This window comes from Sinocyclocheilus grahami, unplaced genomic scaffold (genome assembly GCF_001515645.1).
Source record: "Sinocyclocheilus grahami isolate Dianchi unplaced genomic scaffold, SAMN03320097.WGS_v1.1 scaffold271.1, whole genome shotgun sequence".
Taxonomy (NCBI): domain Eukaryota; kingdom Metazoa; phylum Chordata; class Actinopteri; order Cypriniformes; family Cyprinidae; genus Sinocyclocheilus; species Sinocyclocheilus grahami.
This window is the reverse complement of record NW_015505450.1, coordinates 237,612-250,878: the sequence shown is the minus strand read 5'-3', so window position 1 is coordinate 250,878 and position 13,267 is coordinate 237,612. Positions and strand designations below refer to the sequence as shown.

The 13,267-nt window shown below is 43.3% G+C and overlaps 1 protein-coding gene across 1 annotated transcript in view; it reads left to right on the top strand.

Annotated features, from left to right (window-relative positions):
* ppfia1 (PTPRF interacting protein alpha 1) overlaps window positions 1-12,890 on the top strand; it is a 28,805-nt gene extending 15,915 nt beyond the window's left edge. The window contains exons 18-28 of the mRNA XM_016291465.1: window positions 22-244; window positions 1,473-1,569; window positions 3,068-3,149; window positions 3,439-3,639; window positions 7,397-7,572; window positions 8,639-8,736; window positions 8,804-8,979; window positions 10,543-10,611; window positions 10,682-10,850; window positions 11,068-11,132; window positions 12,170-12,890. Coding sequence (XP_016146951.1) covers window positions 22-244; window positions 1,473-1,569; window positions 3,068-3,149; window positions 3,439-3,639; window positions 7,397-7,572; window positions 8,639-8,736; window positions 8,804-8,979; window positions 10,543-10,611; window positions 10,682-10,850; window positions 11,068-11,123 — 1,347 coding nt within the window. The 3' untranslated portion in view covers window positions 11,124-11,132; window positions 12,170-12,890. The remainder of the gene's footprint in view (window positions 1-21; window positions 245-1,472; window positions 1,570-3,067; window positions 3,150-3,438; window positions 3,640-7,396; window positions 7,573-8,638; window positions 8,737-8,803; window positions 8,980-10,542; window positions 10,612-10,681; window positions 10,851-11,067; window positions 11,133-12,169) is intronic.
* The last annotated feature ends 377 nt before the right edge of the window (window positions 12,891-13,267 follow it).

Below are 13,267 nucleotides of genomic sequence, written 5' to 3'. Positions count from 1 at the left end.
GTGTCTGTGTGTCTCTGTGTGTGTCTCTGTGTGTGTGTGTGTGTCTCTGTCTGTGTGTGTGTGTGTGTGTCCAGCGCCGGGCTGCAGGACGGAGCGGGCAGTAATCCCAGCAGCAGCAACAGCAGTCAGGACTCACTCAATAAAGGAGCCAAGAAGAAGAGCATCAAGTCCTCCATCGGCCGACTGTTCGCAAAGAAAGAAAAGGCTCGACCCAGTCCGCTGGGGAAAGAGTCTCCTGGGCCAGGTGTGCCATCATCCACACCTCATCAGGGTTCAATGCTCCAAAGCCTATTTTCACACTATTATGTTCTTGCATCGTTACATTCAGCCCCATGTTCTCATCACTGCAATGAGACGATGAGTTTAACTGCCTCATTTAAATGTCAAATATCGCAGTAATGAGAATGAACGATACGGGTCGATACACAATACTGAACTCACGATACAATACTCTCATAATACTGTGAACAAAGACAAAATTAAAAAGGGATTTAAAATGGGATTTGGGAATGGGAAATTTAAAATGGGATTTGATAAACAGCATAAAGAAGCAAAACACTTTAATAAGGTCCCACTAGTTAATGTTGGTTAATGCATTAAAGGGATAGTTCACCCAAAAATTTTAATCCTGTCATCATTTACTCAACCCTGTAAAAGTTTATATCTTCTGTTGAACACAAAAGTTGATGGTCTCCGTTGACTTCCATTGTATTTTTTTCCATACTGTGAGAGTCAGTGGGGAGAATCAGCTGTTTGGGTACCAACGTTCTTCAAAATATCTTCCGTGTTCAACAGAAAAAACAAACTCATACAGGTTTGGAATAACCTGAGGGTGAGTAAATAATGACAGAATTTCATCTCATCTCTTTAACTAACAATGAGGAAAACATTTGTTACTTTATTTTTTTATTTTTGTCAAGTACAACTGTTTATTGTTAGTTCGTGTTAGCTAAGGTCCAGTAAACATTAACAGATACAACTTTTGTATTTTACGATGTGTTAGTAAATGTTGAAGTTATAACATTAAGATTGAGAAGCGCTTTAGAAGGATTTTCAATCTTAGTTATGTTAACTAATATAGTTAACTGATGTTAACAAATGGAGCCTTATTGTAAAGTGTTACCAAGCACTATTCATAAAATGACATAATTGGTATTACAACATCAAGGTTGAACTTGAATGATCTTGGGTTTGGACTAATGCGCAGAGATATAGAAATATTCATGATTCTGCTTAGCTGAAAATACTTTGTGAGATACATGCACTCGGTCACCGATACAACAGATATTTGGGGTTACAGTTTCCCACTGTTATTATCATACATCATATTCAGCATTATATATAGTAGTTTAATAGTTTACAGCTAGTGTTAAGAAGAGATTCAGACAGTATACATGATACTACTGTTCCTCCACTGCAAGCCAAACACTCGAGAGAACAAGCTGATGTGATGGTGTGTTTGTGTGGATCAGCGCTGGCAGGTTCGCCTGATGGAGGAGGTGCACAGGACGCCATGACGCTCGGGAAGATGGGCGGCCCTGCAGAGAAGAACCGAAAGCTGCAGAAGAAGTGAGTGACGCATCAGTAGCGTTTGAAACGAGAAGTAGAAATGAGTCCGGTCAGTTGATCTCGAGTTCAGTTCGTCTTCACTGACTGTCATGAGTAATGACGATGCTTTCCCGTCTGTTTTAGTTTTGTTGTTTGTTGTTAAACGTGTGGTCAGTCTCCCAGCAGAAGATGATGTGTCATGATTCATGTCTCAGTGGCTCATTCTGCTTGTGTTCCCTCCTCTCTCCTCACACACTCTTCCCACGCCTCACTCATAGCCCAAAGTCAGGGTAAGTGACCACAGACCGTCTCGGTGATGTTGGAGCGGTAAAGCGTGATGAAAGCACCTGCACGTCTCATGCTTGCTGTGATGCACTTCAGCTCTACTAACATCTGACCTTTACAGACTCGATTTCACCCGCTGCATCTGCTCGTCTAACGCTTCAGATGAGCAGTTGATAACCAGTGGTGTCAGAACTGTTGGTTAATTCCTAGATTGATGCATGGATGTATTTAGTGATCAGCGCTGCAGAGGAGTCGGTGAAGAGCGTTAGCTGTGAGCACAGAAGGGAACGTGAAACTGTCATGTGTTAGAAAGATGAGCGTATCTTCTAGAAGCAGTTGTGAGAGTTTGTGGTTAAAAGCAGGGATGCACTGACATTTCAACTGGTCGGAAATGGCACAGGTGACCAGAAACTGATGCTTCTTTCACATGGAAAAATGCAGAATGCATGTGAAATGATCCAGGTTTAGTTGTATCCAGTGAAAAGGAGACGGGACATGGTTGATGATCTGCTCGAGGAAGAACACTAGCTGTCGGGACCGGCCTCTGCTGAAGTGCATTATGGGTCTCAGAGCCTCGTTCAGGACCAAATGCTTCTCTTCATTCTTCGGCATGACGTGATGCATGTTTATCTGCATTCTCCTTTCCTCTTAATGCTTCAGTAGCTGCATAACCTGATATTATGCAAAAAGAACGAACATGAGAATGTGATTTGGTGTTTTGGGTGCATTTGAAACTTCGCCTTCGAAAGGTGTCCTGCTGCTTTCTCTGCGTTTTGGCATGATGAAAACATGTTTCCTAACATCTTGTTTAGAGAAGAATGAAGAAAGTGTGTCTGTGAGGAATATTTGCCCCAGCGTGTGCAAGCATAGGTTCAAGATTCACCGTCTATCATGACCGAAAGTGATAGTTCTCTCAAAAATAGGAAAATAAATCTAACTTGCTCCCCCTTTTATCAGTAAAGATGCATCGTTTCGCATGTGATGAAGACACTGAATCCCAGGTTGTTCAGGCGAGGTATTGCACTGATTTGATGGTGGAAGTGAAGAGGTCTGGACACTTTCTCTTGCTAACCCAGCTGCTGTTTCCCCTCTGCACGCATCTCTCATTCTCTGTCTGTGTGACTCCATCTGGGTTCTGCTCTCATGTGCATATTATCATTCTGACATGTTTGTACCATAAAGCGTGCTCTTTGCACATGCATGCGTGCTCATGATGTCTTGTTTGTGTTTTCAGACATGAGTTGCTGGAGGAAGCCTGTCGGCAGGGTCTGCCCTTCGCTCATTGGGACGGTCCCACGGTGGTGGTGTGGCTTGAGGTACAGACACATCTACAGTACAGCTGAGCTTCACATCTGTGCTGCATCATCCAGTCGCAGTAGCAGATCAGTGTTTCCATTACAGCTGTGAATCAGCATGACTGTGGTATTTCCTCATGTATGTGACTTCTGGTAGTTCCTAACGAGAAGGCAGTTGCAGTTTCATTTGTGTGTGGCACAGGGAGGGTTTGATCACGAGTAAGTGGAAGCACAAGCGTGGCAGTTTGCCCTGATACTGTAAGGCTTGAGGTTCTCATTGGCCCGTGTTGTTGTTGTTGTGTTCTCTCAGCTGTGGGTCGGGATGCCTGCGTGGTATGTAGCGGCCTGCCGTGCTAATGTGAAGAGCGGAGCCATCATGTCTGCTCTGTCTGACACCGAGATCCAGCGCGAGATCGGCATCAGCAACCCTCTTCACCGCCTCAAACTACGCCTCGCCATTCAGGAGATCATGTCTCTCACCAGCCCGTCAGCGCCACCTACCTCCAGAACGGTAGGAAACACCCGTTAAATAACTCTCGAATATATCCTGCAACGTTATCACAGGTGGAACCTGCCAGACATCAACACATGGAGGTTTTCTTCTCAGATCAGTCTAGAAAACAAGCTTCACGCTCCTAGAAACTGAAGTAGGTTAAAGGGATAGTTCACCCAAAAATGAAAGTTCTGTCATTAATTACTCGCCCTCATGTCGCTCCAAACCCGTAAGACCTTCGCTCATCTTCAGAACACAAATGTAGATATTTCTGATGAAATCCCAGAGCTCTCTGACCCTGCAGAGACAGCAACAGAACTGACACGGAAGAGAAGAAATTGTTGAATAAAGTCGTTATTTTAGTTTTCTTTGCACACCAAAAGTATTCTCGTTGCTTCATAGCATTTCGGTTAAGCCACTGATGTCACATGGACTATTTCAACGATGTCCTGTGCTGGCAAAATTAGTCACAATGAGCAATTTTTCAAAAATGAGTTATTTTAATTTTCACATTCAGATTAAAAGATCTTCAGAATGATGTATGATTTGTTGGAATCATTTTTTTTTTATTTGATCTTTGTTATTATAAGAACAGATGCAAAAAAAAAGCAGTAGAACAAATATAAGAAAGAAACAAATAATGCATTACCTTTTTCATTTTACATCTAAAAGCATTCAAGAAAAACTAAATAATCAAATGTAAAAATTCCTTTACTGTGTTTATTACAAATAAACTTGAGTATTAAAACTACAAAAGCAGTTCAATCAAGAGCAGCGAGTGGTTCTTTTATTGTTAGATTAGCATTAATGAGGCAGACCCACTGTAATGCACGGATCTAATATAATGTTACACATCAGATGTTTTTCCCCTAACGTTCACTTAAGACAACCGATTATGTTTGCGTGAATACTGTGTATGTGTGTATGTTTATCGGGATCACACGCTTCGGATGACAGTCAGCGTGAGGAGCGAACGAAGAAAAGGTACTCCTTTCAGAAAACGTACAAATAAAGATCATTTTAGATGTTTCATTATTATTTGGAGCATTGGGATCGCTAGACGAGGGCTTAATGAACTCATTTTTGTGAAAACCTCAAATTTGACTAAAATGTTTCACTATTTTTTTTTTTTTGCCTGTAGCTCAAAATGATCCCGTCACTTTCTGACTGGTGTTGCCAGCACGGCTCACATATCTTCATTTGTGTTCTGAAGATGAGCGAAGGTCTTACGGGTTTGGAGCGACATGAGGGCGAGTAATTCATGACAGAACTTTCATTTTTGGTGAACTATCCCTTTAATGTCGAGTGTAGGGCTGCACAGTTACTCGAACTAAAACTGAAATCATTGATTGAGCGTTTCGGAGCGACTCGGTTCACAGTAAATGCTTCACATGAACTGCTCTGAGCTCGAGTCGCTTTAACATGATTTTGAGAACACAGCATGAACCAAACATCTTCACAAACGTGTGATCAGAAACGTTTATCAATGAAAGAGAAGCTTTAGGGGCTTCCTGCAGACTTTATTTAAGCCCTTAAGGCTTCTCAATATTAGTGTTATATTTTCAAACTCGTAATGTAAAATAATTTATTTTCATAAATACGAAATTTTCTTATTTTACAGTGAAATATTTTGAATATTAGTAATATTTTGTTTCTGTGTAGTAATTTGTATGTTTTATTTAGTTGTAATAATAATAATGATGTTTATTTTTATTCATATTATTATTACTACTATAATTTTAAAGCTATATTGATAAGGGATCAGAACATTTTGGTGAAATACTCAGGTTTCTGGCCTGAGACTGTTTATGGGTAAACAGCAGAAGAACTAGCGATAAGAGTAAACGTGGTAAAGCTTGTGCTGTTCCTGTGGGAACACAGTTGCAGTTTCAGTGGAATGTGGCACAGGGAGAGGCTGATGAGGAGGAAGTGAAAGCTCAAGTGTTTGTAATGCCGTCAGTCTCGAGGTTCTCATTGGCCCGTGTTGTTGTTGTTGTGTTCTCTCAGCTGTGGGTCGGGATGCCTGCGTGGTATGTAGCGGCGTGCCGTGCTAATGTGAAGAGCGGAGCCATCATGTCTGCCCTGTCTGACACCGAGATCCAGCGCGAGATCGGCATCAGCAACCCTCTTCACCGCCTCAAACTACGCCTCGCCATTCAGGAGATCATGTCTCTCACCAGCCCGTCAGCGCCACCTACCTCCAGAACGGTAGGAAACACACGATCCATTAAAGAACCCTCTAATATATCAGCGCTCGGTTCCTGGAGGTTTTGCTCTCAGATCAGTCTAATAGAAACTGAAGCAGAGTGTGTAGAGCTGCGTGATCAATCCACATCATGGCATCACTCAGCGATGATCGGATCCTAAAGGCTGTGATGTAGTGTTTCAGAGCGACTCGGTTCACCGTAAATCATGCATCTGCTCTGAGTCTGAGTCGCTTTCACATGCATTTGGGAACTCATCATGAGCCAACCATCTTCACAAACGTTTATCAACAAAAGAGAAGATTCAAAGGCTTCCAGCAGTTTTCCATCAAAACTAAAGTTTGATGAAAATTAAATTAAGACCGCAATAAATATTAGTATTATAATTTTACACTAGTACTTTTTTTTTTGTTGCTATTTTACAGTGAAATATTTCTTATTTTGTTTCTGTGCAGTAATTGGTGTAGTTTTATTTAGTAGTAGTAGTAGTAATAATAATTATTAATAGCATCATTATTACTATAATTTATAGCCATATTGATACATAACAACATTTTGGCCAAATTTGCAGCCCTATAAACAACCACAACAAACTTGGAATTTTTTTATCACGTTTTAAATCAAATTTTTTGCCAGATCATCTGAGGGTTATTTGATTCATTAGTTCAGGCGTCTCGTTGTGAAATCCTCAGGTTTCTGGCCTGAAACTGATATTGGTAAACTTTACCACGCTTCTGCTGCTCCGGTTGGTTTTTACCGTAGTACGTGTCTGTTCTCTCGCACGCCTCACACATTAACCCCTGATGGGATGTTTGTGATCGCTTTACTAATGTTCCCGCAGCTCAATAACAGACTCTTCTGCTCTCCTAATGTCTTCTTTCACTCCGTCTTTCCTCACTCACGGATTTCTGTAGTCTTCTGGAAATGTCTGGCTCACACACGAGGAGATGGAGAGTTTGGCCGCCACGCCACTCACGGTCAGTCACTGTCAGCGTCACGCTAATGCTAATGCGTGTTTGTGCTTCGCTGCTCGCTGTGATCGCCTGCATGCAGCGCTGATGATTAACTGTGTCACGTTATGTTTCTGTTCCACTACTGACTCACCTCTGCTCCACATGCTAACCTGCTAACACCAGGAGGATGAGGAGGGCAGCTGGGCCCAGGTTTGAACCTCAGTCTTTCTCTTTTATCTGTGTTGGAGGACATGAATCGTGAAACTCGTTCAGGTCACGTTTCACTTCACCATCAGACCAAAACAACTCAGAAGTATTTAGTTTTGGGCAAATGCAGCCCGTTCAGATGTTTAGCAGGAAATCCAGTTGTTTTTGAGTCTGAGATGTGACCTGGATGTGCAGTTCTTCATCATGTTAGGCAACATCTGCTGGTCTTTATCTTTGAAATCCATGTGTTTCTGGATCACACTGATGATGGTTTTATCTCAAGACAGGAGGATGATTCTCTAACCTAATGTGGTTATGATCAATCTGAGTGTATGGAGTTGTTGTTGTTGTATAGTGTTATGTTTTTAGGTGAGTCGTGTTCTGACTGAATGTGTGTGTGTTCACACTCAGACTCTGGCGTATGGTGACATGAACCACGAGTGGATCGGTAACGACTGGCTGCCGAGCCTCGGTCTGCCTCAGTACCGCAGCTACTTCATGGAGTCGCTGGTGGACGCTCGTATGCTGGATCATCTGACCAAAAAAGACCTGCGCAGTCAGCTCAAAATGGTGGACAGCTTCCACAGGTCAGTCCTGAGCACCAAAACACCGCCTGGTTTCCCACTGTCTGGCCTCCAGAAGTACTTTCCCCATCGATTACTATTTTAAATTGAGTTTAAGCCCTGAACTGAACAGCCAGCCTGTTTATTTTGTAGGTACAAGGTGTGTACCTAATGTACATCGAGTACTTTCACACATTCACACCTCGTCCAGAACACAGAGATCAGGTGTGAACAGAACCTGAAATGCAGCTAAATCACTTCTGGCAGTTTTCCCGGGATGGGAGGTTAATAACCATTTCGATATTATGAGAGAACAAGGCTAGGATTGCCGGTGTGGAGGTGTTAACGTGAGACGTCTGCGATGAGCCAATCGCTGTTTACAGTAACGCCCGTCACTCAACGGCAAATTGAACAGATTATGAATTCTGGGCGGATGAAGGTCAGATCAGTGACATTGCAGAGTTTACCGGTGTTTGAGAGCTGAAGTTAACCGAAAAGTCAATTCCATCTTATGGTCATTTTTAATGTGTGTAACTACATTATAACCGAATCCAAATCAGCAGTGCAGTTATATTAAACACCATGTTTTAACTGCATAAAAATAGTTTGTGAATATCAGGAAACCGACTCATTACAACCTCTGCAGTGCTTCATGGGAGAGAGTGGTTTCTGTGGTGTGTGTGTGTGTGTGTGTGTGCGTGCGTGTGTTTGTGTGTGCATGTCTGAATATGTGTGTGCATGTGTGCGCGTGTGTGTGTGTGCGAGTGAGAGAGTGTGCATGTGTCTGTGTGTGTGCATGCGTATGTGTGTGTGTGTGTGTGCGTGCGTGTGTTTGTGTGTGCATGTCTGAATATGTGTGTGCATGTGTGCGCGTGTGTGTGTGTGCGAGTGAGAGAGTGTGCATGTGTCTGTGTGTGTGCATGCGTATGTGTGTGTGTGTGTGTGAGTGTTTGTGTATCTTGAGTGAGTGAGTGAGTGTGTGTGAGTGTTTGTGTGTGTGTGTTGTTGCAAAGATAATCAGTTTCTCTGACTAGAAGAGCAGTGTTGTTTGGCTGCTGAACCCTGCTGCTGGTGCTCTCTCGCTCTGCAGGAACAGTTTTCAGTGTGGCGTGATGTGTTTGAGACGACTGAACTACGACAGGAAAGAGCTGGAGCGGAGGCGTGACGAGTCCCAGGTGGAGGTCAAAGGTGAGCGTGTTGGTCTGCGTCTCTGTGCTGTGTGTGTGAGTGTGTGCTGACGCTGCTGCCGCTGCAGATGTGCTGGTGTGGACGAACGAGCGCGTGCTCAGCTGGGTCCAGGCCATCGGGCTGAAGGAGTATGCTGGGAATCTTCTGGAGAGCGGCGTTCACGGATCGCTCCTCGCTTTAGACGAGTCCTTCGACCACAACGCCTTGGCGCTGCTGCTGCAGATCCCTACACAGTGCACTCAGGTGAGACGCACGCACATAACGGCATACTATGTAAAACATTTAATCTGGATCCGGATGGGGTGGGCGATGTGGCAAAAATATCAAATCACGATTCTGTCATGTCGGTTTTACTATTTTTGTCTGAGCAGCACAGCCAAACTAATTTCCCTGTTTTAAAAACAAAGCCTTACAAGGTAACAAAATATAAACAGACATTTAGGCCAAAATAGTCGAAGATAAAAATCTTTGTGCTTAAATTTTTTAATAACAAAGATAAAATAATGACAGATACACATTACAAATATACAAATAAAACGAGCTTTATTTTTCAGGTACAGTAGGTGTATCTAGCAGTAGCACTCAAGAAACTGAATGAACAAATATCAAAATAAATAATAAAAGCACTAAATAATAAAATAAAACACTTTACTCACTCTCAATCTCAAGCTGTTTTAAACCTGAGTGAGTTTCTTTCTTCTGTGGAGCATAAGTAGTTTTGAAGAGTGTGGGAACGAACAGCTGCTGGTCTTCAGTGACTTCCACAGTGGTTTTTCTTACTATCAAAGTCAGTGGAGATCAGCAACTGTTGGGTTATCCACGTTCTTCGGAATATCTTCTTTTGTGTTCTGCACCAGAAAGAAATGAATACAGGTTTGGGACAACATGAGAGTGAGTAAATAATGAGTGATGTGTAATTTTTGGCTGAACTCTCCCTTTAATGACAAGCGGCAGCATGTTTAGTGCTATTAGTCTGCTGTCACGTTAGGAGCTGCACACATCTGTTTCTCTCTCAACTCTTTACTTTCACTTAAAGGTGCACTAAGTGATTCTTGAATAACGCTTTTGACCACAGTGTCGGACCGAGTCCCGAAACACACTCGCAGCCAATCAGCAGACCCACCATCGTCGCTGGCAGGGTTGTATACGCAGGTGTGGGCGGAGTTATCAAAATAGGGGCGAGGTCCTGTTGGGGTCTGGGCGAGTTTGTTTTGGTGCTTTCAGATATCAACATCGTTTGGCAAAAATCACTCAGTGCAGCTTTAAGACATAATCAGCTGTGTTTATATGTAACGCTTGTGTGTTTTTGACAGTATTAGTGCAATCAGACGTGTCCAGTAATCAGGCGCTGTTTGACAGGATTTTCAGTTCACACGCTTCACGCACTCAGAATAAGCACATGTCAGAACAGCACACAATAATATTGTTTTGCAGATATATAACCCATATATCTGCAATAACCCTGCAGTCTATAAACAGGTAATCCATGTTTTCAAAGAAGCATTGGATTGGATCGGCCTGATGCAGACTTGTCCAGATTATCAAATCCGCATCTTCCGTGCTCTAAATAGGACTACATGTCACACTATAGGTTACTAGCTGTGTAAAGATCAACAGGCAGAACAGTCAGCGTTGGGTCATTTTATTCCTTAAGCAACTCATTCATGAGCGTGAGAGTGTTGTGCTCTGATGGCTGATGTGTGCGGCACAGTAGAAAGTCCTGTTGACGTGTTGTGGTCAGTATGTTGTTTTGTGCAGAGATGCAGATGTCACACTTCAGTAAATGTCAGTGCTATGTGTCCGCAGTCGAGGGCGGTACTGGAGCACGAGTACAGCCGTCTGTTAGCCGCAGGAACGGAGAGGAGACTAGAGGAGGTGAGTTCAGTCCGCTCGTCAGTCTGTGTATCATATCTGAGCACTTCACATCACAGCCGTTTCTCCACAGGATGATGACAAGAACTTCCGCCGCGCGCCATCCTGGAGGAAGAAGTTCCGGCCCAAAGACGTGCGCGGAATGAGTGTGAGCTCCGCCGACACACTGCCTGCTAGCTTCAGAGTTAGCGCTGGAGACGCGTCCTCCGCCGCCCTGCTGACCAAGAAATCACAGCTGGATGGTACGAGTGATTGGCTGTTATCAGTGTGTGTGTGTGTGTGTGTGAGAGAGAGAGAGTGTGTGTGTGTGTGTGTGTGTGTGTGTGTGCGAGAGAGTGTGTGTGTGAGAGAGTGTGCATGCGTTCGTGTGTGCAAGAGTGTGTGTGTGAGAGAGTGTGCATGCGTTCGTGTGTGCGTGTGTGTGCGTGTGTGACTAATGCGTGTGCTGTGGCGCTGCAGGAGGTGTGAGTGTTCAGCGTCTGGATTCAGCTGCTGTCAGAACCTACTCCTGCTGATCGTCTCAGGTGAGTCTCCATCACATGATCTGAACACGAGCCTCTTCAGAGCCTTCCTCTCGTTTACTGCTGAACGAGTCTTTGAAAGACCATGGAAATACATCAGTTAATCAAGCGTTTTATTCAATGAAAACAAATGGTACAAATGTTCTATTATTTGACCAATTGTAAATTTGTATTGCGTTTTGTTTCTGAAATCTGAACGTGCTGAATGATGTCCAGAGGTTCTTCTGAAGCTCTTAAAGGAACCTGCGGCTGCTCTGACGGGACGACTGCAGTCTCTCAGATACATCTGGCCCATATTTAAAGCCAGCATGCATAGTAGTCTCCATTAGTAGACAAGGCATCTGGTTGGCGCTCGTGTTCAGCTCTGGTTGCTTTGTGAAGGTGTTCTGGTGTTTCTAGCACTCGTTCAGCACAAACACATGCTCTCAGAAACACTTCTGCTCCAGCTGCCCGTTTGCTCTCACATGTGCTTTCTGAACAGCACTCAGAATCATAACAGTTCTTACCTGTTGTTGTTATTATAGTCCGTTCTTCGTGCTTCTGCTGTGGGATTCTGACGAATGAAATCCTGCTGAACCGATATGTTCTCATTCTCGAACTCGAGAATAAAGTTACAAATATTTTGCATTCCCAGAAATACTGATAATGTTCTCATCTCTTTTTCTTAAGATTGTTCTAAAGACAGAACTTTGATTTTGAATTCCTGAAAAGATTGTTCGTAAAGATCATTTTAATATTGAGCATTACAGCATAACTCTAGCCATAAAGACGTTGCATATTACTATTACTGCTGTGAAGCGAACAGGACTTCATCTTCAGCACATAACATCACTAAAGCCTGTCCCTTCCTCCTCCTTTAGAAAATAGTTGAGATATTTCAAGAACGGCACTTCTTGAGAGGAAAATTCTTCTGAACTTCTTAGACTTTATCTTAAGGTTTTAACTTCTTTCTTAAGAATGTGCATGTGTATCGCTCTCATTCCCGTGGTATTTCCAGTTCCTGTGCGCCGGTGACGTGCCGTGTGTGTTTGGTCCTGCAGGTGCAGCAGAAGCAGACGAGGCCCGTCAGGCTGGGGTTTCGGAGGATGAGGATCGGTTTGGTTTCTGTCGCGGACCCGTGATCCGTCAGAGCTCTGTCAGCGTCTGCCAGCAGAAACGTTAGATTTGACGCCTCTATTCATGTAAACCGAGGGTCGTTCACTAATTTAGCAGTCTCGTATCGACTTTTGCTTGATTTTATTTGGTCACCTTTTAATTCTGGCGTCCTAATCCAGTTCAACTCTTTTAGCTGTAATTTATGTATCACAAGTCCAAAGTTTGTACATTTCCATCTGTAGACGTAATCTAACTTTTATCATTCTCTGTGAGTATTTTTATCCGCTACTTATTCCTTTTGTTTAATTCATCTGGCTAAAAGTACTTTGTGTGATTTATCTTAACTTTGCTCTTCTCTTAATTGATTTTCCTCTGTTGATTGTGAGAAAGTGGCCCGAATCAATGGCGTTGCGTGAATATCTGGGTTGGTACGTGTTTTATATCCTCTGATACCAAATCAAACCCTTTGGATAAGCCATAATTTGTAATAATTATGAGGGCTATTTTTAATACATCTTTCTACAGATGTGATCATGATGCAAGGTTTTTCTAGCATCTGTTTCTGAAAGTCGCTGTTTATCCATTCCCTGTGCTGCGTTAGAGGTGTGTGTGTGTGTGTGTGTGTGTGTGTGTGTGTGTGTGTCTGAGTGTCTGACAATGAGTGAGTGAGTGTGTGTGAGACTGTGAGTGAGTTACTGTGTGTGTCTGTGACAGTGAGTGAGTGTGTGTGAGTGTGTGTGTGTGTGTGTGAGAGAGTGAGAGTGTGTGTGTGTGTGAGAGCGAGAGTGTGTTTGTGATGTGTGTGTGTGTGAGAGCGAGAGTGTGTTTGTGATGTGTGTGTGTGTGAGAGCGAGAGTGTGTTTGTGATGTGTGTGTGTGTGAGAGCGAGAGTGTGTTTGTGATGTGTGTGTGTGTGAGAGAGAGAGAGACTGACAGTGTGTGTGTGTGTGTCTGAGTGTCTGACAATGAGTGGGCGAGTGTGTGTGAGACTGTGAGTGAGTTACTGTGTGTGTGTGTGTGTCTGTGTGTGTGTGTCTGTGTGT